Source organism: Canis lupus, chromosome 31, assembly GCF_048164855.1.
Source record: "Canis lupus baileyi chromosome 31, mCanLup2.hap1, whole genome shotgun sequence".
In the NCBI taxonomy this organism is placed as follows: Eukaryota; Metazoa; Chordata; class Mammalia; order Carnivora; family Canidae; genus Canis; species Canis lupus.
The window spans coordinates 35638928-35664299 of NC_132868.1; the positions used below are offsets into that span (position 1 = coordinate 35638928).

A 25372-nucleotide genomic window follows, 5' to 3' on the forward strand; every position below is an offset into this window, starting at 1 on the left:
TAAGAGAGAAGGTTCTCTGGCCCCAGCCCCACATTGCTGACAGACTCATGGCAATGGCTCTTGGCTTCACCATATGGTTCCCCCAGTGTTACCACAGCTCACTTCCCACGCTCCCCCACTAACGCTAGACATTGTCGGGGATGATCTCCAGGTTTACCTGGCTCGATACAGAAATGATTGGGTCCCAGGATAAGTAACTTCCTGAGGAGATAGCAGGAAGATAGAAGGACCCTTCCAAGTGGACCAACCTCCATCCACTTCTACTAATTAGTCTCAATCAAATGAGCAGAAATTTGTGTCACCAACAGAGACCTAACATGGCTTGTATCTCTTTAGAAACCAAGTCCCGGGTTTCCTACATCCCTGTAATTGGAATGATAGCAGCTCAAGTTAGAAAGAAAAAAAGAAGATGGGGAAAAAAAAAAAAAAAAAACAACCCATGAGGACAGAACTAGGTAACCTGCTCCTACCTGTAGGTGGGGTTCATATAAGGAAACTCTTCATGCTCATCTGTTGAGATGAACTTATCCTAACTTATTGGTTAGGCAGAGTCTTGCCCTTGGGTGAGGTTTCCAGGAAAACAGGGATCCAAGCTGGCAGTGTTGCAAGACCAACAAGAACATCTTTTTTTGAGGGCAGCTGGCCTCTGTGCCAGGGTGGAGATTCTATGCTGGCATTGCACACCTGCTGAATTGCTACCACAAGAATCTAAACAAATGAAGAAAGAAAAAACAAATCATCCACACCTGTGGCTGCTAACCAATTGAGGTTTCTGTGCCAGGCCATGAACACCTGGGAAGCCAGGGAGGTCAGCTGAAGTGTCAGAGGAAAACACCACTGTCAGCTAGTTGGTAGGAGGCACAGAGGATCTCCCTTGGATATGTGACATGAGCTGACTGGCCAATGGTCACAGAAAACATAAGTCACAGCCACGGAAAATACATGCATACTTCCTATGAATAAGGAAAACTGGAGGTGCAGGTGTGGCAGGAATAAGAGAGGAAATTTCAGAGCAGAGGAATCTGTAATCATCATCCCCTGCCCATCCTTCCTTCCCAGATAGCTGGCTGGCTCATTGTTTATTAGCCAAATCCAGATATTAGGTAATGGAAAGTATACTACACTAGAATGGAAAATATTAGAATGGAAAAAGGCCATATTGAATAAGTTCATTATATGATTTAAATATATATTTATATATAATATAAAATATAATATATGTTATGTATAAATATGCAAAATACACTATATAAATGTACTTAATACACATTTATTAAATATATATTTTATATACACACACAAACACATACACATTTAAAGAGAGACAGAGAGGCAGAGGCCTGGATATGAGGAGAGTATTTGAGAAGGGACAGTCTTTGAGAGCAGCACTTGCTGGATATGTGAGATGTTGAGAGTAAGAGGGTGAGTGATAGACATAGGGAGAATATAGATATAGGAAGAAAGGGTTTAAGTTTTTCACATTATAAGTGAAATCCTTATTTGATGGCTCTGAAAAAGATTTATTTTGTTTTTAATAAATTTTGGAGGGGTGGGGAGGAGTTACTGGGCCTTTGTAAAAAAAATTTTATAGTGACTGCCTTTATATGGCCATTATAACTTGATATGGGCACCCAACGTTATATGGGTTACATGGAGAAAGCAACAGGGCCAAACATTCAAAATGCTTAGATTCAAAATCCAAATCCAAAATTTAGATTCCAAAATAATCATTAAAAATAAATAAATAAATAAATAAATAAATACATAAATAAATAAATAATAAATAAGAAGGCATACTGTGTGTGTGTGTGTGTGTGTGTCTAAGGTTGTGTAGTGTGGGTTCTGGAGACATTGTTTCTGTTTCAGATGACACTCTACAACTGACTTCCTAGGATTAGGTTAGGAGGTACAAATTATTGCCTGTGTCTAGGACAACATTTGACTGATGGAATAAAAAATGTGTTCTGACAGCTGGTGGGATACGTGCTTAATAGTGTGACAGGGTCTGAATCTGGAAGTAGTAGATACTGGGGACAGGTGGCATGACCAACAATCATAGAATCAACTTTTCATTGTTCTTGAACCTGCTGGTCTTGTTCTCAGCCATGAATGTACCTCTGAGAAGATATCTCTGAGATTTTCTCCTTTGGGTGGGTCGTGTGGACCTTCAGTGAGATACACTATTTCTGTGTAATGTTTGTTCACCTTCTGCCAATACAATAAGTCCCTTTATAATAAAGGCACTAGCCAAATTTCTTGTGCTGCACTGAAATTCTGTTATATCAAATATCAATTTGAAAGAAATGACAAACTAACAGGTAGCTGCTGGTATCTATTTGCTCCCCACACACATACCAAATCTCTTCTTTGTCATAATGAGAGCTGACAACTTCTTCCTGTTTGTGATTTTTTGGCTTGACAATTCTCCCAATTATCATGTAGAACATATTCTTAAAAAACACACAATATTTGACCTATCTTCGGCTTCAGCTGTATTATTAAAGGCCAAAAGATGTAGCAGGGCAAAAATGAGAATAGCAGCTATCCACTGAATTTTCCTGTAGCTGAAATACAAATTCATTTTTCTGATTTCTGGACAGAATTCTGTAAAGAAAAGTGCTTCAGTAACATTTGTATGTATGATTCTGTCAGTGTAAACAAGCTTCGAGAAGCCAACATGCTACATTACTATAATCTTTATTTATTGCATAAATCCTCTCAGTGTCCCCATTTCTCCATACTACCTACTTATCGCTATTGAAAGAAATTCTCTCCGTACTATTACAGTGAACAAACCAGGGAGCAAAGATACTGCACCAACTCTTTTATCCTTTGAAGATAATTTCCATCCATTATTTGCCATTACTTCCCACTGCTTTCGAACCTACTTTCGAGGAAGAAGCTTAAAGAATGGAACATCCTGATGTAGTGCTCCAACTAAGTATTCTAGGATAACAAATTATTATAAAGAATCTCTGCCCTTGGATTAACCAAGTCCTATAATCAATTGTAAAGTCTATTAAAAGAGGATCTTTATTAAACATTTCATATTTTGAACTGAGTTTCACTATTGATGGAGCAAGTCATACCGAAGAATGGGGGTAAAGAAACTCACTTTGATACATTTTGTGGGATACACGTCCTCATTGGAAGAAAATTACCCAATATCCTTTCGAAAAATAAAATACTTACATGCAAATTCTAGTTGATCCTCAAGGCAGGCAGGGGTGAAACAAAAAAACTCTTGATTCTTGGGGACCTTTTTTTTTTCTTATTCTACGTCTTTTGCATTTCCACAGAAAGTTTACAATCAACTTGTAAATTTCCACAATAAAACCTTCTAGGATTTGATTAGAATTGCGCTGAGTCAATATGTTACTTGGCGAAGAATTTTATACCTTAACAGCATAGACTTTTCTAATCAATGAGCATGATTTCTCTATCTATATAAGTTGTCTTTAAATGTTCTGCTATGTTTTGAATTTTTCAGTGTAGAGATCTTAAAAGTATTTATTATATCTATTTTCCCATATTTAACTTTTCTGATTAAACATTTTGATTGTTTGACATAAATGTATTTTAAATTTACATAAATTGTTTTTTCAAGTGTGTAGGAATGCAGTTTCATATATTGACCTTTTGTCGGACTTACTTTTTAAAATTCACTTATACTTAGTATTTATAGATTTGTAAACAATCAAATCATTTGTGAACACAGACATTTTTACTTTATCCTTTCAAGTGCTTTTTCTTTTCATTTCTTTCTCTTTCCATATTGCACTGATTTGGACTTCTAGTGCAATTTTGAAGAGAGTACTGTTAGGGACATCCTGAATTTTACATATCTCTGAGGGAAAATGTCCAACATTATTTCATTATTGTAATGTCAGTGATAGCATGTTTATATATGTGGATCAATTCAAAGTAGTACCCTTTATTTAGAGTTTGCTTAGAGGCTTTGTGATGAAAATATATTAGCATTTTACTTATTGAGGTGGTCATTCACTTTTTCCTCTACATCAACATGAAATACATTCATGATTTTTGAAAAGTGTGCATTTTTTTCAATAATATTATTTTTAAATGTCATTAAAATATAATTGACTTATAATATTTTGTAAGTTTTAAGTATATAACAGATTGGTTTGTTTGTTTGCTTTTTTACAGTGGCTAACTTATATTTAACCTATCTGTCCAAAACCCAACTTTGCCAATTGATAGAATTCTGTATAAGATGAGATTTACTTTTAGTTGTTCTGTTACTTTCTTTTCCTTTAATCCGGAGCATTTTCACAGCCTTTCTTTGCCTTTTATGACACTGAAAATTTTGAAGAATATGACACACCCTCTTTTGTTAACTTTTTTTATCTTATGAATAATTTTAATAGTTATTTGCTTTTTCATATGGTGTATAATTATATTTTATTTTTATTTTTTTACAATATTCTATTACTTTCAGGTGTACAATATAGTGATTCAACAATTTCATATGTTACCCAGTGCTCATCATGACAAGTGCACTGATACTTGGGGAACTTTTGAAAAATTTTGATATCAGACTTGTCCACATTACTGACTATAATTTGGAAGTACTAAAAGTTTTGTCAAAACAGTGATAATGGGATCCCTGGGTGGCTCAGCGGTTTAGCGCCTGCCTTTGGCCCAGGGCGCGATCCTGGAGTCCCGGAATCGAGTCCCACATCGGGCTCCTGGCATGGAGCCTGCTTCTCCCTCTGCCTGTGTCTCTGCCACTCTCTCTCTCTGTCTATCATAAATAAATAAATCTTTAAAAAAAAAAAACAGTGATAAGATGAGTAGACATGCTGAACTCCAACAACACCTTTCATGGAAGAAAGCATAAGAAGAGCAAGCCCCAGGTATTGACAGCACATATGTGAAGGGGGTAGGAGGTGGGGTAAGAGGATTTCTAAGCACTTAACAAACAGGATGGGATCCTCTTGAGCCCAGGGCAAAATTATAGGTAGTTCATGGTGTTTCAAGAGAGTAAACTTCTGTTTTCTTTCAACTACCAGAGATTTAATTCCTACTACATATGTATGCTAAAAGTACAAAATGAATCAAATAGATTAATTTTTCTTTTCTTGATTTCATTATATTACAAGTGAATCTATAACATCTTCTTGGGCCCTAGTGACATATTCAGGACCCTATTAGCTAAATCTTACTTTTTATCTTGGTATTTTCTGTTATTAATTCCTTACCAAGTAAAACTGAATATCCAAACTATATCTGTCATCTTTTAAATAACATTGAAAAATATAATTAATACTTTGTAATGTAAAGTTTTATGGTAACATATATTTATTATATTAGATAATATTTCTCTTTCTTAACTGCCCATTAAAGACACCCGTTTAGATAATTGATACTTCTTCCCCTCTACTGGAATCAATTCATTTTTATTAAGACAGAGGTCTTTACTTAGTTATCTGGCTTTAGGAATATGCAACTTGTCAAGTGTACTTGCTTTCCTATTAATGAATAAACGCTGTCTCTAAAATCAATGCCAAACCATTGATTTCATTTTACAAATCACTGTAAAATTCATTTTTGACCCACGCAAATCTAGAGCAAAATAAGAGATAAATAGCTTCATTCAAAGATATTTGGTGCCTGTGAGATGTTAAGACATCTCAAATACCCCATTTTTTTAAATTACCAAACATACATTATTTGATTGTCAGCCTCCTAACTCTGAACTCAGTTGTTAGGCCTCTTGAAAGTCTGATGTTGTTGTTGTTTTAATGGATATTCATATTTCAGTTAACATATAGATTGCATGTTCCAATGCACAAGGCATCACTGCAGAACTCAAAAATAAACTTACAAATGTGAAAACTATTCCTTCTTAAATGATATAGGGAGGCACACATTCACTGTAATATCACATTTCAGGATTACATTACTGGAACATAATGTATTGTCAAAGCACTGAATCAAAATTATTTAATGAGTTTCTGATGCCAGTAAAATCTCTTTCCACTATTCCTTCCCATCTATTTAACAAAACATAAGAGAAATTTACCGACCACTCATGTCATCATTTTTCTACATCTGAGTATGTGTATGCTCGAAAGGAGAAAAAATAAAGTTAAACTCCTATCTGGTATTTTAACTGATCAAAGTAATCTGGATCAAGTATGGGTGAAAGGGATACAGTAAAGGGTTTGGTCCCAAATAGATGCATCATCAGCTGACTTACATCAATTTGCAGAGTTTTATGATGACCAATCAATGGTAATGAAGATAAACAGAGAAAATGTACTAAATGGCAATATTACAAGGAAACAAAATTTCACGCTTTTTCTAGTGACCTATCTCAGGTCATCAAAAAATTTGCCACCCAAATTATTTTTGTTTGGCTTAAAAAGAAATTTATGAATCTCTCCCAAATCCTTGTTTTAATTGTTAATTAGAAAACAGCCAGTGCTTCCTTTTCAGATAAACCGAGAGTCACATAATTAGACCATCCCAGAGATAACTGAACTTCCAGGAAACGAGAAGTTAGAGTAAGAACAAAAATTTGTAAAAATTAATAAATAAAATGTAGTTGGCCCCTGCCCTATCTAATGACCCCGTGCTAGGTCTCTATTTTAGCCAAGCTTTTGTTGTTGCTGTTCACCTTTATTAAGCTCTTGTACCAGGTGGGAGGCTCCTTGGTAGGCTTTTAACACACAGTATTACATTTTATTATCACTGCAACCCTGATTGGATAGGTGCAATTATTATCACCATGTCATGCATATATAAACTGAGGGGCGCCAATTAGGTGACTCTTGCAAAATCTCTCAACCAGCACACAGAGCCTTGAAGAGGATTTAAGTCTGGGAAGTTTCGCTTCAGAATCTTGCTCCCCTCTGCTCTGCTATGCAATTTCCATGTTATCACACAATGGTCATCTTTAGAAGAAAAAAGAGAAAACCCTTGTCTTGAACCAACAGAATTTTTTGTTATTATTAGTCAACCAATCAGTAACTCTAAAGTTCTAAACCAAAGAGAAAATGTCCTATCACTAATTACTTTTAGGTCCTGGAGACAATCAAGTGCTCCCCAGTCTTCAAAAATCTTTTTGTTAGAGACAAGTCATATGCATTGCCAGATAGCAATCACTGCCACACTCTAACATTATTTTTAAAGTTTCACTTTATTAAATCAATACTGGTTGGGAGAAATCATTCAAACAATGTTTTTTGATATCTATGGCTTATTTTACCTAACTGTATTTTGTACTGTAAACCATGTTTTCAAAAATACTGATTTCTCTAAAATAGAAATTCAAATGATTTTCCAAAAATGCGTTTTTTGGGGGATATATATTTAACTTTTTAAAAACTATCTAAATAGAGTTCAGAAAGGTGGCCAGTAATTGAAATATTATCATTGTGCTTTGTCTTCTAAAAACTTTCTTTGAAAAGATTACCTTATCTCTTTACTTCATTTTAATTATATAATAAGTGATGGTGCAGGTCAGTTATTATTGGCTTGTGGGTCAAATAAAAATGCAAGGACCAATTAATTTTGAATAGTTTCCCTAGACTTGCACAATAGTGGCAGAGTTAAGATTTGATTCCACATGTCTAAAATCCAGATCCTAGCTTTTTCCATGGAACTCCCTCAGCCCTACTCCCTGTCTCTTTTTAGGAGCCACATAATCCTCTATCCATTCATCATTCTTCCATTTGCTCTTTTATTCTGTCACTCATTCTTTTACCAAACAATTATTTATTAAACGTCCGTGTTGTGGGCTGAATGCTTGAATCCTCCCCAAATCCATTATGTTGAATCCCTAACTCCCAATGTGACTATATTTGCAGATATCTAAGACCATTTGGTGGTAATTAAGGTTAAATGAAGTAATGAGAGTGAGGTCCTGATCCAATTGAATCAGTGTTCTTCTAAGAAGAGACACTATAGCACTCTCCCCTTCCCCTTACATTATGTGTATGTGTTATGTGTGTGTGTGGAGGGGGGGTATGTGCATATGCATACACACATACACACACACACACATACACACTTAGGAATGGCCATGTGAAGACATAGCAAGAAGGTGGCCATCTACAAGCCAGGAAGAGAGTCCCCACCAGAAGCCAAATCAACCCTCCTAGATCTTGGACTTCTAGCCTCCAGAATTGTAAGAATATAAGTTTCTGTCACTTAAGTCACCCAGTGAGTCAGCAGACCTTTGTTACAGCAGCCTGAGGTGACTAATCCAGTCTGGTTACTTCAGGTAATGGACGTAGCCTTAGATAGCCCCACAGGCACCACAGATAGAATCAGGACACTGCACTTAGAGACTACAGCTATGGATATTTTGCTCTATTAGGGAAGCTAGGCACAGGATTTGGATGTTATACAGCTTTAAATGGATTTACCCAGTGCTTTAAATGGATTTACCTAGTGCTATGATGGGGCAAAATTTAAGCAGTATGAAACTGTGACTAGAAAGGTCAAGGATAATGTCATGGAAGGGGAGAATTTGAGGAAAGAATAGATACTTGCTAAGGATGGATAGGAAAAAGAGGTTCCTAGGTAGAAAGACCAGTGTGTGCAAAGAATGGAGGCCTGATAGCACACGGGAACTATGAATCATGTACAGTTGATGTGGGAGAGAGTAGAGTCAAAGATAACCCATTTTTTGGCTTCCGCCACTGGACAGATGGTAATACAATTTATTATACAGGAAATGCTCAAGGGGGGGAGATATGTTCATAGAAAAGAGCAGGTAAGTACTGGAGTAGCAATGATTTATTCAGTTATGATAGACTGGGTTTCTGTCGGGAGAGTGGGACAGAATGTGATGCATAGTATGTGCTCAATAATTGTTTGCTGAATATGGATTTTCTCTCTTGTGTATACTTTCCTTGGTCCAAGAGGTTTTTTTTTTCCTCCCTAAATTCATCATTTTTTTTAAATAAAGGAGTATCAAAAAGCAAGGTTACACTAGTTGATCACAATAATCTGTCTAACCAAACAGGAGAGATATCAGCTACAGTTGAGGGTAAATATGACAGGAGAGTGATTAAAAATGAGCACACAGGAGTAGGGCGAGATGCCTTTGTGAAAGTGCCTTTGTTGGTCATGACCGGATTTTGTATTAACTAGGGTAAGATTAGAAGACGAAAACAACAACAACAACAACAACAACAACAACAACAACAACACCTAGAGTCGAGAGCTCAAGTGCTCCTCCATGGATAACAAGATCGCCAAAATCACCAAAAAAGCCCTTTCTCTGGTTTTGTTCATAACACATCTAGAGCAGATAATCCACACTCTCAAAAGTGGGCAACCATTAAAATGGTGAAGAAAACTATTGAATTGCCCATTAATTGAATTCTTGAAGGAGAGAGAGGGAATGGGTGATCTTTAGCCGAAGGGTCATGAACTATTTGTAGAAGTATCTTGGAAGTCCAAGCAATAAAACAACTCAGTTTTGACATAATGAAAAGAATCATTTTACATTTCTCAAGGTAAGTATTTTCTTGTGTATATACTGAGGACATTCTACTCCAAGGAGAAAAATAATTATTTTTAAATTTCCTCTAAATGCTGAATTTTCCCCAGATTCATCCCCCAATCCATAGGTATCCTGTTTAAAGAGACATAGTCCTGCATTTATCAACCATGTAACTGCAAAATTATTTTGTTATTAAGCCTTGGTTTATTCCAAGCCTTCTGGATAATCTCGAGCTGTAATGAACTTGTTGTTTAACTCTGGAGATTTTGTAATAAAAGTTTAATGAGTTACTTATTATTAGAATGTTTATAGCCTTTATTTTAAGGAGAACAAAAATGACGTAAAGTTCTACGCATTTGGTTTAAAACTTATTCAAATCACATATCAGTTAATGCTACAGTGATTTTTTAAAAATCTCTTATCAATATATGTGTCTAAAAGCAACGTAGCCAAACCACAACTTTACCTGAGCCATGAATAAGAACAAAACTAAGGAAGGACTTCTCACTTGTTATCATGTCAAATCCAGATCTTAACTTTTGGCATTTTAGAATTTGAGCAAGAATTGTTTTGATTGAACCATTTTGAACAGATTTCACAAGAGGATATATATAAAACAAAGGGACAAAAATTTGAAATTAGGTCCTGGAGGCACTGAGTATTTATTTCTATTTAAAATGCTGACCATATATTCTATTAATGATCATAAATATTAAGAGAACAGACCAAATAAATCTAGTTTATCTGATTTCTGTCTAACTGAAATACTAGGAAACCAAGGGTCACTCACATCTCTAAAAAACACTTTCTTGCTGATATGGAAATTGCCTACACATTTTGCAGATATAGACCAGGTTTTCCAGAAATTATAATATCACAATTTAACCACAAAAGTTTTCAAGTTATAAAAATAAATGGGAAATAGATACAGCTACAGGATCTGTATAAAAATTATAAGCTCAGCATCACATAGCTACCTGTTCTTACTGAGATAAAATTTACTTTGATTTTGGAATCAGACTGTAACTTCTCCTTAGATATTATCAAGATGGGTTCTGTGAAAAGCATGGCTAAAACCAGAAACTGATTTTCATATTGTTTTTTTGCCATTACTTTTATGCATGAATTATTCATTAAATCAATTTGAATATAAAGAATCATCACAGAATTCAGTGTAGTGCTCACATTCTGGAAGCATGTAGAATCAAAGCAGGGTTATCACAAGAGTCGCAAAATATATTAGTACACAGAGCAAAAAGACCATATAAAACAAAATAAAATCAAATTAACTCAGCCACAAAATGGAGAAAACAAATGTTTCCTCCAATCTTCCAAGCCTTGCCCCCAAAGAAAAGATAAAATACAATAAACTTGTCACATGATGACGTTTGTTTTCTTATGCCACATGTTATATGGATAGCCACATGATGCTTCTAAATATTAATCATAAAAGCTGTATTTGTTTTCTTTGTTATGTTTTTAAGTTGATACTATTCTTTACCTTTTGGTAGTTGAGTTCCTTTCTAACCCACTATACCTTTATGCAACATTTTGTTTCTATCAAGAAGTGAGATTATAAGGGAGGTTCATTCTTAAAGACCATTTGAAGACATTTTGCAATATTTGGAATTTGCTTATTTTGTGGTCACTTTAAAAACTAATCTTTTCTTCACATTTCTGAATATATTTCAATGCATAAACTCTACATTTATTCTTACCTCCCATCCATAGCTGGGGTCTTTCAGGTTTGACCTCTGCTCTCCCACATAAGGCCCAAACTTTTCACCTGCTTCAATCTTCCTTTTGGTCCATATTCCTAGTCCTGCTCCAGGCATATTTGACTCTCGAAGTTCAAACTCAGCAGGAATGGGGATATCATCAGGGATGTAGATGGGGGCTTTGTATGGAGAGCCCTCCTTTGGAGTGAATGCTTCGCTGGATGTGGCTGGAGAGCATGGCTCTTGAATATTGAGGGAGGGCGTGCTGGCTACTCCATCTGCATCTGGCATTTCTTCCAAAGGAATTTCAGGGTAGCTGCCATATACACACTCATTACCTATGAACAAATGATAACTTTGTGAATTCCTACTAATATACAAGCGTCAAAATCCCACAGCTCGGTAGCCACCTTATAATGTTATTGTTCTTTGAAGACAAAATAGGGAAGGCCATTGTTAAAATATGCCCACATTAAAAATCTCTGTTATTCACAGATGGGGGATTTGGTTTATCTCTGGTGAATCCATAAATCAAATGAGCTAATCTTCAACTGTCAATACTCTCATAGGTCAGCTCAATCCATTATTTAGCTGGGAAACAATCAGCAATTTAATTATTGGTCTGACTAAAGTAGAGATAAGAAGTAAACATATGGGGATCCCTGGGTGGCGCAGCGGTTTAGCGCCTGCCTTTGGCCCAGGGCGCGATCCTGGAGACCCGGGATCGAATCCCACGTTGGGCTCCCGGTGCATGGAGCCTGCTTCTCCCTCTGCCTATGTCTCTACCTCTCTCTCTCTCTCTGTGACTATCATAAATTAAAAACAAAAAAAAGTAAACATATGTGTACCTGCAACACCACAAACCTTTCTAATCAGGAGGCGATAACATTACACAATGTGTTGGGAAGTTGTATCATGCAGTGTATCTCAGACTAAATTGTAGGAGATTGTCAAAGATTCCAAGGGCTGCCATGGACAACAAGGCTTAACTTGGTATGTCAGAACTATTTATTGGAATATTAATTTGAGTTTGTTCTTTACCTTTCCTTTCCCATTTCAAACACATCACCAAGTCATTGGTATTCTTTGCCTCAACAACTTATGCAGAGCAGAGACTTAAAGTGATTTGAAGCTAGTGATTCCTCTGGACATGTGTGAAAACAAAAACCATCAAAGAAATTAGATGAGTTTTCCAGAGAAGAAAGCAAGATAGAGTAAAACAAGGAGTCTGAACACTCTGCACTGGGGCTCCCAGGACTCCACAAGACAGCACAGCCCCCACACTGGAAGTAAATGAGCGTACCATTTCAGATCTTAAGATTTTTATGCAATTTGCTGGGGGTTAAAGGATAGTGACTGAGCTTGAATTTCCCACCAGTCCACCAGCTGAAGGGGATTTCAGTTATCTTAAAGCAAATAAACACACGTCTCTTGTCCACAGGGATTATGGACCAAGAGTCATACCTGATTTGTTGGATTTGTAGACCTTCAAGGAGACAACTAAGAAAAATGGGTCAAAATTAGAGACAAATGTCAATCAGAGCCCTGCAAAGGCAAAAGAAGTTCCCATCATAGAGTTTCTAACATAGCCTAGATAACCATAAATTACGCATAATGTGGAGGAATTTCGGCTTCAGGTTGATGACTAGATAAGATGACCTTTTAAGATGCTACCAACCCTGTAGTTCTACAAACTATTAAAATCTCCCAAGATAGTTTATTGAGCTAGAAGGTAGAAAACCCAACTTCTAGTCCAATTCCTTCTCTGACCTATTACAGAGATCTATTATAGTCATTAACAATTGTTGATCTATTGTTGACTCCTCTTAAATTTTTATGACAGGCAAAGTGATAGTACATGCAAAAGTATCTTTCTAATAAAACGCTTGGTTCCTGAGTCAAATGATAAGACAATGACATTTAAACCAAGCACAAAACCAAACTCCAGAATACAACCTTATTCCTATGAGACATTTGACCCTAACATATAAGCTCATCATCATACAAGTTCATTGTATCAAAAATCTTGTACATTATCATCTGTCCTCAAATTGAGTCTTTTGCCTGCTTCAGCATGTCTATTAAGAATACTATTTTTCCCTTAATTAACCACGTTTAAGGTTCTCAAATAATGTGGATATTTTCTCTCCATCATTCTCTAATCTATTCAGTCATTAAATGCTGTCCATTCTTCTTGCATGATTTTTACCTTCATCTCATTCATGTAATACACATTTTCATTCCTAAATTCTCTAACAGTCCTCTAAATATGTCTCCAGACCTCTAGTCTCCAACCTCTGGTATCCATCAACACTGAGCCCGTACAATGCTGCTATCTTCTGGGCACACCCATTTTCCTGTGCAATAGCCTCCAATAATTCCCAGTGTTCACAGGTGGTAAAATCCAAACCTCGTCAGCTTAGAAAAAAAATTGCTCTTATTTTAAAACCATTCTCCCTTGATCTCTGATTCTCAATACTCCTCAATAGGAGACCGTAGGCCAGAATAAGCTTATCTTCTGAGCTGAGTGAGATTTTCTTCTGCAGTTCTTCTTGGTGGGTCACCCTATTTCTCTCTCTACTCCTCTGCCCATCCAGCTTATAATCATCCTCTCAGGTCAGGTTTCAGCTTGTCCCCTCACCGTCTCATTTAACTCAAGTATCCCTCTTCCTTGAGTTCTTACAAAATTCACCTCCAAATCTGATGATCAAATAATGTACTGCTACTTAGTTTAATATGCATGGATCTGTTATTCCAACTAGGAAATTGGCCCATAAAGGGAAGACTCAGAACTCACAGCTCTTAGAAATTCTCCAAGTGATCTGTATGAAGGTGCTTAATAAATACTTACTAAATAGATAATTAACCTAACATATAATTTTATCAAACTATTAAATCAAATCAATATTTTTCTACCAAATACAAGGAATGATCTTGACCATAAAAGGCACTTTTAAACCCATAGAAATGGAACATAACGAATTATAAACTTCTCTCCAAACCCAGCATCAAAAGAAACAACTTTAGTAATGTCCTAAAGAAATAACCTCAGAGAAATATACTTTAGGATCCAAACGCCCTTGATAAAGTTTATCTAAATCTATCCTTCAGGGAGATTTTGTACATCAACCTAAAAGCCAAAAGTTCAGTAGCACTCTTGCTACAGATTATATATATATATATATAAAATCTCTCTAGAATTGTAACATTTAACTACTGCAAATGCAAAAGAATTGTAACTACAGATTCTTAAAGGGATTTATCACACATTGTGAAGACTTTGTTTTTCTTGAAAAGTAAGTGCCATAAATTGGAAGTATTGTATAATCTATAGACTTGTCCACTTAAGCAGCAGGAAACCAAAAGGCATCCAAATGAATAGAACTATTTCCTCCAGTAATTATCCATTAAAAGTCAGTAAAATTTCCCCTATTTCCTCAAAGGGTTAAATCACTCATACTGTCAGTTCCATCAAAGTGATCTCAAATCTTAAAAAAAGGATAGAGACAAACCCATCTGGGCCCCCCCACTGGCATAGCTGACCTCATGACCTTTGAGTTACCCACAAACTTTCCCAATGCATAATCTAAACGAGTGCATTTGGGTTTCAATTCTTGTGGAGACAAAGTACACATGTGTGCCCAGGCTGCTGCACAGAAGAATTTGAATTTAAAGCCTGAATGCAATTCTGCTGACAATGGCAAAAAATTCCAATTAAACCTAAAGAACAACTTATATAGGTCACGCAAATCCAGGAGAAAGACTCACGTTCCTATTCATCCACAGGCAGGCATTAAATGTATATGCAAACCCAGGCAATTTGTTTTCAAGCCTCTGTTAATCTAGTATCATCTGAATTAAATATAAAAAGGGCTGTAGTGACAAAAAATAGAAATAGAAAACTGCTGAGTTTTACATATCAAAACACGCAACAATATTTCAATGTAATCTAGCATTTCAAAATTTTCAACAGCAAATGCAGTTTATCACACCACACTGAATATTTGCATAAACCAAAGTAAACTAATGCCTCCATGTACATTACTCAAGATCTATCCAAAAAGCTGCTAAAACATTTCATCTAAATGACAAACTACCTCAATTATCCTATCTCCATTAAATCTCTGTTATTGGGGAAAAAAATTGGTCACATTTACAATAGGTAAGTATCAGGTAAGAACTGCTATATATATCAGTGGTCCCATAAAGATAAATAACCCTTGTAACTTCTTGGAGCTGAGCTGCCTACTACTGGAATTTGCTTCATGCATCCTTTAGATGTATCATTAACTGAGTAAGGACAGAAAGACAAGCTTATTGTTGGACTTGAGACAAATGACTTGGCAATGCTCTTGAAAATCAGCCTCTTCGATTCAAGTTTTAAGTGTTCTAATATCCCTGGAGACCAAGCCAGATCACACTATTGGATTGGAGTATATTTATTTCTATGACTCTTTGAATAACTAACATAGGTTTCCACTTGACAGAGTTCCATTCTGAAAGCACATAAGAATCTACAAAGAGAAAACTGCAGAAATAATAGCAATAATATAATGATAACTCTCAAAGACGTATATCTATATGTTCTCACTTTAACACTCTCAATCCTGTAAGGAAGCCACAGCAATAATAATCTTCTACTTCTCAAATCTGGAATCTGATGCTCCAGGATGCTAAACAGTATATCCAAAAACACCTGAGACTGGAAGGCAGGTGTCCAACCCAACTGTGTCTGTAACTCTAGGCAATTTGCTTTTTTTTTTTCTAAAGATAAGTTTTAAAGTTTGTTTCAAAACTGTGGCCATACTGGGTAAATAGTTTGTTTTCTGCTTTTTCACTTATATTTCATTATGAACACTTAAACGTTTTTTTAAGATATTTTCTAAAAATATATTTAAGGATCCCTGGGTGGCTCAGTGGTTTAGTGCCTGCCTTTGGCCCAGGGCGTGATCCCGGAGACCCAGGATTGAGTCCCACATCGGGCTCCCTGCATGGAGCCTGCTTCTCTCTCTGCCCGTGTCTCTGCCTCTCTGCCTCTGTGTGTGTGTGTGTGTGTCTCATGAATAAATAAATAAAATATTAAAAAATAAATAAATAAAAATATATTTAATTACAGCATAATATTCCATTATATGGACCCACAAAAAATGAACTAGTTGTAATTACTTAAGTTGCTTCTAACTTTCTGTTGCATAAACACCATGAAGATAAACATCTTTTCATATAAATATGTATATTTGTCCATTTTAAGTCCCTTAAATTAGAGCCCTGTAAGAAAACAGTGATTATTGACAGATTGCTTTTTGGGGTGTATATCAATTTATATTCCTATCAATTATCCTAGCATTTCTTATTATGTCTTGTTTTTAAAATTTATTAATACAATGGAAAAGATTATATATATTCATATAAAACAACTATATATATGTAGTTGTTTTAATTCAGATCTCAGTTGACTCCTAGGACTTAATATTTTTGTCATCTGTATTTCTTCTTTTCAAATCATTCTTTGTTTTTGTCCATTTTTAATTGAGCTTTTGTTGGTCTGCCTTATTAATAATAATAAAAATTATCCCTCTGATAGTTTGTGCTACTTTCCCTAGTAAAACATTTATCATTTGGTCTTTTAGTGGGTTTATGTTGTCTAAAAATTTTAATTTTTATGGAACGAAGTCTATTTTTCCTCTGTGATTTTTTTTTTACATTTTTCTTAGAAAGTCTTTACCCATCCTAAGGAAGAAAAAGAGATTCTCTTTTATTTTCTTTGAGTTCCATAGTTGCTTTTCTACTAACCTTGGATTACCAATGATTTACTGCTGAGTGAAAAGCAGAGAAAAATGATTTCATTTATTTGAGCTCCTGTGAACGGCAAGCTAGAAAAAAAAATGCCATTTCACTCGTAATTCTTTGGTTCTTATTTGCAAGGCTGGCCTAAAATGCCTTTTCTTTTTGTGGGTTTTATATAACTCACCATTTGTTTCACTTGGCCTCTCTGCCTAGTTTAACTGCAAATCTTCTGGGCAGATGCCATTCAAAATCCTGAGCTTCACCATTAATAGCATTCCGTACCCGTCATAATACTTATCGCTCAGCATTATCATTAGTGATACCAGCGTAAATAATTTCCTCTCCACTCTTCATGTTCCTTCATCGCGACAAAACATTTAGCAACTAAATAGACTGTAATTTTCATATTAAAAGCACAGGGACTCAGCCTGACTCTAACGTGAGGCTGGTTTCTGCAGGCATTAAACAAGCAATCTCCTCTCTATACTCAGCCCTACACACACATGCACACAATGCACACATCCACGTGCGTTTGCAGTGTGCGCGCGCGTGTGTAATAGCTCACTAATCTTTAAAATAGGCTGAGACAGAAACATGGTTTGAGATCTCAGGCAGACTGGTTGAGATCATAACTACATGAAACAACTGCCAGGAGGAGCCCAGCTAGGGAATTGAACAGATTAGGTAACTCAGAAATTTAGACATTTCCCCCCATTATGTTCCTCATTGCAGTTTTGTAATAAAAACACGAGCAAACTTCAAAGGAAGCTCTGTAGTAAAGGTTAATTGCTACTAAAGAAGAGGGTGGGCCCAAGCGCCAGTACTTTGTGCCCAACTCGCCAGCAGACAGGAAGGATTACACGTGGCTGAGAGCAGAGGATGCGTGCCCAGCTCTAGGAGGAGCCCAGGCGCTGCCAAACCTCAAAGGCCCACCAGGGACCTCCTGGTAGGCCGTGAGCACAGGAACAGGAGTCCACGAGTCGGGGCCTGCTAGTGGTGGGCCAGGGAAGGGAGGGGGAGGACACCGATTTCCTTCCAGAATTCAAACCGGACATGCTCTTCTTCCCTTGTTAGGACAATTCCAGAGCAGTTACAGCAGCGGGTTGGTGAGCAAGCAGAGGGCCTCCGGAGCCGGCTCTTCTGCACCGGTGACACAACCAGTAAACGTGTGCTGGGCTTGGGGACAAGGGTGGAGCCCAACGGTGCCAGATGCACAAACAGAACAAAGAAGGAGGCGAGGAACTGGCCAGCAGAAAATTCAGTGAGAATGGCCCCAAGATCATGAAATTTGAGATCCCAAATGAAAGGAAGAAGGGAAACTAGTAAAAGGAAGGAAAATGAGTTTCCAGAAAACTGACTTAAGCTGCCTTTGAAGGACTGCAGGAAGGGTCCAGCGGTACAGGTTTGGAAAAGAGAGGCATCGACTAGAATGGAAGGCGATGCTGATGGACGCGGTCTTCAGAAGGTGCTGCCTCCAGAGAGGGCTGAGAAGAAACCAGAGCTCCATCGGAATCTTTTGACACTGCCCTGCATTTGGAGAATTCGTGTCTCCAGAGACCATTATTTTGGCGAGATAATCTATCAACATGGTTTGGCACATGGAATTTTTTAAATGACCTTCTAAGCTTCCTTGCTCCTCAAGTATTTGCTACTTCCTTGTACCATGCTATTCCATTTCTTTCTTATGGAACTTTTCCCCTAGTGCTTCCTAAAAATATTTCATTTATGGGCTGTCAAAAAGACCAAAAAGTATGAAAGAGTGTTGGGAGGCCAGCAAGGAAAGTGGCAGAAAATACCACATGAATTGGAAGCAAGGGACCCAAATCAATGAGCAAACATTTATCTTGCTCATAGGATTGTGGCACACCTCTTGCTTGTCCTGTGGCTTTTAAATCTGATTAAGAGTTTCTCCACTCTCCCAGGAATTTCACAGACATCGCACCAAACAAGTATGGTTTGTGAATTAAACTGGTAGCTTCTAAGCTATTATGAAATGGGTTTGGCCACTTTCAAAAGTTCCTCCTCAGAGGTGGAACTAAGCTTTTTCAAAAGGGTTATGGAAAGAAATCGCCAGAAAATTCATAGTTGAGGTACCAGTAAAGCCCTTCAGTATCTACTTACAGATTCTAAAACAGCTAAATAAAGACATTAAAGCTCTGTGAGCACTACTCCAAGGAAAAACATGGCCTGGTTAATGTTTGGCTTATTCAGTTGTCAGGGAACCACGGTCGCCAATACCCACTGGAATGCCCAGGTAAGAACAGACTTATCAGAGATCAGATAGGGGTTCTTTTTACGTTGTAACTATGGGCCTCAACTTTCTTTTAGCAATACAAATTTTTAAGAGACTTTTGGCAAGCTTTGACCTGATGGCTTTTCTCATAAACTTTTTATATCCCCAAAGTGATTTTCCTTCAGATTCATTTAGGGTAAAACAGAAATGCCCTGAAATTATGGTGCAGCAGACTGGGTGGTTACTCCTCAGGCAGTCTGAAATGACCAGAGTACAGCCTTTCAGTATTCAAGCCATATCTACAGTAATTATTTGCCAGCGTATCTAAAAGAAGGCAGGCATTTCCTGTTGCACACAAATGGGACACTCTTATCTAAATGACTGTTTAAACAGGTATTTAAGAAAAGACTATCACAGGCAGGAATTTACTGATGACGGAACACATTAGTTTAGGGCTGGACACATTAGTGGAGGACTAACCATTGTCAGGAAAGGAAGCATATCAGCATCAGGAAGGTATAGAGAATATTTTACAACTCCTGCATGGGTCAAGATGGGGGGTTGTAGACCACGCCATTTGCAACTGGGGAAAGCAGGAGGGACACAAGCCACGATATGGAGATCCAAATTCGGCAATATGCCTCCAGCGCCTGGGGCCACCTTGAGAGTCAGAGCGTGAGAGTCATAGCTCTGTTTCCCTATCCAGAGAATAAGCACGTTGGACAAGTTCAGCCCTGGGTTCAGTTCCCTCAAGCAATCCTGACTCTACCTAATAAAAACCAAAGGATGGTCAAGGTCTGGTATACCAAAAGCTTATAAAATAGATTTCCTAAAAAGACACTCTGAGAATTGGTTTAGTCTCTCTCAACATGTAACCTAGGAGAGACTGTGCTCTGGCTGCCTAACTGTGCTCTAACCAGTGAAACTGGAATTTATTCCCAGTAGAGGCTTATAAAACTGGGCTGTTATTCTCACATTAAGTAGACTGCCCTCTGGTGAGGACTGTGGTTTACGTGTGGGCAGAATGTGTGGTTTACTACCTCTAATTTGTTTATGTTGTTGATGGTGGTTTCAGAAGAAAGCAGCAGCCCTTCCCATGCTAAGGAGTGACCTGGTTTGCTTCCTTAAAGAAGAAGAAAGAAGAAGAAGAAGAAGAAGAAGAAGAAGAAGGAGAAGAAGAAGAAGAAGCAGAAATGTTTTAGTGGGGGAGGGGAGCATGAGGGCGCATTAATGTGCCATTGCTAATGGAGGAGCAACTGGGATCCCTTTGACCACAGCTCTGCTTCATTCAGCTCTGCATGTGAAATGAGAGCCCCAACTTGTTTATTATAATTACCTAAGTGTGGCTTGGTGGCTTTTGGCAGAGATCCTTCTTGCCTCCAAAAGAAAGACCATAGCTCAGGAGCTACAAGCTAGAGGAAGGCAGGGATTTGGGAGGGGGGGGGCGCAGAGGGGGAGTGCATTTTGTAGGGAGGAGACTGAATTCTAATATAAACTGGGTGAAAATATTCAAAACAACCCCAAAAAAGATGAAGATCAAAAAGCAAATGGGATTGGGCTCTACTTTCTACCGTAGAATAAACAGAGATAGGTGCGTAAGAGAAGTGAATAAACAGTTTGAATGTAAGTTCACGTTCATTCTCACAGCTGACTTGATGCAGACTCTTCCCTACGGCCACAAAACAGAAGAGCTTTCTTATAGCCAGGAGTTCCACATAAAGAAAGGAGACTAATTATGCGTGTCTGGCAGAAGAGGGAGTTGTAGCCGTGGCTTGCTGATAAAAGGGAAAGTGAACAAGCAATAGAACACTAACCTAACCACACTCTTGGTTTGATAAGGAGCAGAGAGTGCCCAAAAGAATAGGATTTTGTTAGAGTCTCAAAATTAGGTTTTATTTGAAAAATGAACAATGGTCCTTGTTCTCACGGGGCTTGGTAGCAAAGACAACAATGACTTCTGACCCTAAAGTGATTCCATGGGGCAGGTTCCTTGATTTGGCTAATTTCAGCTTGGACTCTGGCCCCATTGCCAAGACAGTGTCTTCAGTGTCAAACAAGTTTAGATGGTTCCAAAGAGTTCAATTTTCTGCCCCCATGTAAGCTATAAAGGCCCCCATATTGAATTTCCCACCACTACATCATATTAAACGTAAAATCATTCAAAACCATGGGGATGGATGGAATGTCATTGAAAAACATAAAAGAAGGTTGGGTGTGTTTTTTTTTTTTCATCTGAGAAAACATTATACACTTTGGTAAAAAGTGTTTTCAGAAAAATATGAACAGATGTGCCATGCATATGTGTATACATACACTAAATAGCACTTATGATTTGAGAGGGGGTAATTTCAACATTGCTAAGTGGTAACACAAGCTACGTATTCAAGGGAATGATATAATATGACAACTTCATAGACTACCAAACTATGTATGGTCTCTGGAAACTGTCATTATCAACATGTACAATAACTAGTAGCATTAGGTGGTCTGTACAGTATCCTTCAATGTCTAATTGAGTCACACAGTCTAAGACACTTGACGGGCACCAGGCACTGCCTCCTAATGAGAACTGACTTTTTTTAAAAAAGGCATTCAGGACCTCTTCTATATAAATTACTATCGTTTGCAGCAAGAGAGGATTATAAATGTTTGCTGGCAAAAACTAAATTTATTTACAAACTGGGTCTAATTTATTTATGGCTCCAGTACAATCGGCTTTTGTCGAAATATTTATGTTATCTGTACTTCTGCCTCACTAAACTCTACCACAATCATAAACACTGTTGAAAAATTATTTGCAGTTAGCAGGATTTAAACTACCCATTATATCACCAGCTAGTGCCAGTAAACTTTTGCACTGGTTGATAAAGTTTCCTCTGTGGAATAAATATACATTTGACTTTCAAAATCTTTGGTGGGCTCCATACTATGAAAAGTGAAGGATTAAACAGATGCCCCAGACTTTACCAGTTTTGTGTAAGCGCTCCGATTGCACATTCCAGTTGAAGTTTGGACTACAAAAGTGCCCAGATTTCAATCTTTTCCTCGCACTAAAAGGAGAATTAGACGATTGTAGTGCAGGGCTGATAGTCTTTGCCAAAGATGCTACTCTTCACTATTGTTCACTTATCCAATCCAGAGTGTTATTTGGCACCATGTTGTGCCTTGCCCTGTGCAAGTTGCTAAGGCTACATATAGAGTTGGGTAAGATGCATTTTTCTGCCCTCAAGGCTCTTAGAAAGACAGAAGTGGGGATCCCTGGGTGGCGCAGCGGTTTGGCGCCTGCCTTTGGCCCAGGGCGCGATCCTGGAGACCCGGGATCGAATCCCACGTCAGGCTCCCGGTGCATGGAGCCTGCTTCTCCCTCTGCCTGTGTCTCTGCCTCTCTCTCTCTCTGTGACTATCATAAATAAATAAAAATTTAAAAAAAAAAAAAAAAAAAAAAGAAAGACAGAAGTGGTAATAGGTATGTGACAATGCAATCCAATAAGGTGTAAGTTGAGGTTAGGAAGAGTGATGAATGTTAAAAGTTGAGTAGAAGCACCTGCAATTGGGCATGCCGATCTATAAAAACTCCTAGCCTCAGATTGACCAAAACCAGGTATGTGCTACGTTTTTTTGTTTTTTTTTTTTTAAGAATGAATCTCTTCATTGTTTGATGGAAATGCAGTGGTCATGTACATGACCACTGATTTCTGAGTATCACTGATTTCTTCACAGCAACATGAGGATCAAAATAGATATGACTTACTCTACTACTTTAAGTAATATATAAAATGATGAAACCAACAGGTTATAAAATAGCATGGTCTACATTTCCATTATAAAGTAAGCCAAGAGAAAACTGCAAAGAAAAATTGATGGTTTCCATGTCATGTAACTAGTAAAATAGTGTTTCTGTTTGATCCACTTCATTGAAAAAAGACTAAAAGTTCTACCTGAGATCAGGTGGGACTGCTGTGATGCCCGTGAAACCCCCTCAGGCCTATACTATAGATGGTCCAGACTGCATTTATTTTCCAGTGTGAATTGAGAGTTGTACCAAACAAACCAAAGATAGTTCTGATTCACCTCAGAATAGTGCTGTCTTCAGAGAGAAGACTGACCACATCACCCTGAAGCCTCCAACGTAAAGCAAGAGCTCATCAGAAAAAATTGGCAGTACTACTGATTTTTGATGTCCCATACTACAACAGATGATGGTCCTTTCCCAAATAATAGCCACCTATGCCTATGATAGTCAAAGTTACCAAAAGCCAGAGTAGCAAGAAAATTTTTGAGAGCTGTAATTATCTGGTGAAAATCTTCAAAAAAAAGGAGCTATTTGCTCATCATGGCGTTTCATAAAAAGTAATGCTAAAACCTGCATATTTCTGACTTCATATTCAGTAGTATATGCATATAATATTTTGCTGACCACTTATATTAATACTATATAAAATAACCCTTACTTAGACCCAAGTATTATTCTTCAGAATAAAAAATGGGGGCACCTGGGTGGCTTAGTCAGTTAAGCTTCTGCCTTCAGCTCAGGTCATGATCCCAGGGTCTTGGGATCAAGCCCCACATCAGGGGTTCCTGCTTAGCGGGGAGTCTGCTTCTCCTTCTCCCTCTGCCTCACCCTCCCTGCAAACTTGTGCTCTCTCTCTTGCTCACTCTCTCAAATAAATAAATAAAATTTGTAAAAAAAAAAAAAAGTAAAAAATCTGTGTCTTTGTTTTGTGTTTTTCCTGATCATCTTTTGTGTCTACTCCAATAAATCTTCTTTACAAACTGCCTATTTTAATAGGTTAATCTATGCTAGTTGAGTTAAATAAAATATTTTGGCATCATATCGCTTAAACCTCAGGATGATTGACTGAAACATCTATTTTTCATGGCACTGTGGAATTTAAAAGCTAAAGAAGCCACCAAATGATCAGTTTACTCATCTAAACACTTAAGATACTTGTTGGTTCAGATATACTGTGGATCAATCCATGTAAACTGTGACTAGTTGAGAGGAAAAAATGGAAATGTTATAATTCTATCAAAAGTATATGATGTGAAAAAAATTTACCGGGGGACAGGAGAATTACCAGAAGACTACAGAATAATTACCCAATAACTTAACAAGCTTTGTGCTGTTGTTGCTTTTATTGTTTCTGTTGCCATTGTCATTGTATTAATGTACCTACTTCATCTAACTTTTTTAAATGTTTTATTTATTTAAAAAAAAAACAAATAGGGTCTTGATCCCAGGACACTGAGGCCATGACCTGAGCTGAAATCAAGAGTCAGTCGCTTAACCAACAAAGGCATGCAGGCACCCCTCATCTAACTTTTTAATACTCATTTCCACTGTTGCATTTTAGTAACTAGAATCCAACATAGATTACAGATCAATAATCATTTAATCAAGGATATTTCTATATACAAAGCACCATGGCAGGGTGGGGTAGGGAGAGCATAAAAAGAGTAAAGTAAAATTACTGATTCCAAAGGGCTTAAAATCTAGCCAGGGAGCTAAGACACATGCATAGAAAGAATTAACTTGTGTAATGTAAGGCCACATTGAATACAGTCAAGTGAACGGTACAGAAAACAAGGACTGCGATATTCAATGGTAAAAGTGATATTCCTCTTCTTTAAGAGAAAATTGAAATGGAAGATGGCTAAAAATTCTACTTGGGATGAAGACAGATAATCAGGAGGATTGTGAAATAAAGGTTATAGACTGCAGCAAAGCCCTGGAGAGGTAATGACTTTTAATTGGATTGAGTTTATCATATTTGCAGAGGTACAGCAGACACAGAAGAAAGGATTAGAGTGATTTCCACTTTCCATTATTTGGCATAATGAGAAAACAGAGGGTGGTCCACATCTCTTGTACATATTATGAGCCATAGGAGATGCTAAATGTCAGCTTTGGGTAGCACTGGGATCTCCTAAATAAACACATTTATTTGGACATAGTTAAGTCAAAATAAGTCACCTGAAAAAAAGGTTACAGGTCATTAATTTGCATAGTGCAAAGGATTTATGAATTTTTAAATTAATGCTCCTAGATCTCTACACCATTTTGAACAGTAGGTTATAGCTGCATTTTTTTTTTCTTCACTTTAGCTGGCTTAAAGGGTCAAATGAAAGTACTCGGCTAAAGAAAAAACAGCC

General features: G+C 37.3%; 1 protein-coding gene across 9 annotated transcripts in view; it reads right to left on the reverse strand.

Annotated features, from left to right (window-relative positions):
- MECOM (MDS1 and EVI1 complex locus) overlaps positions 1-25372 on the reverse strand; it is a 552947-nt gene that overhangs the window by 271038 nt on the left and 256537 nt on the right. For all 9 annotated transcript variants that reach the window (XM_072807999.1, XM_072808000.1, XM_072807991.1 and 6 more), the window contains exon 2: positions 11200-11537. In XM_072807999.1, the coding sequence (XP_072664100.1) occupies positions 11200-11537 (338 nt within the window). The remainder of the gene's footprint in view (positions 1-11199; positions 11538-25372) is intronic.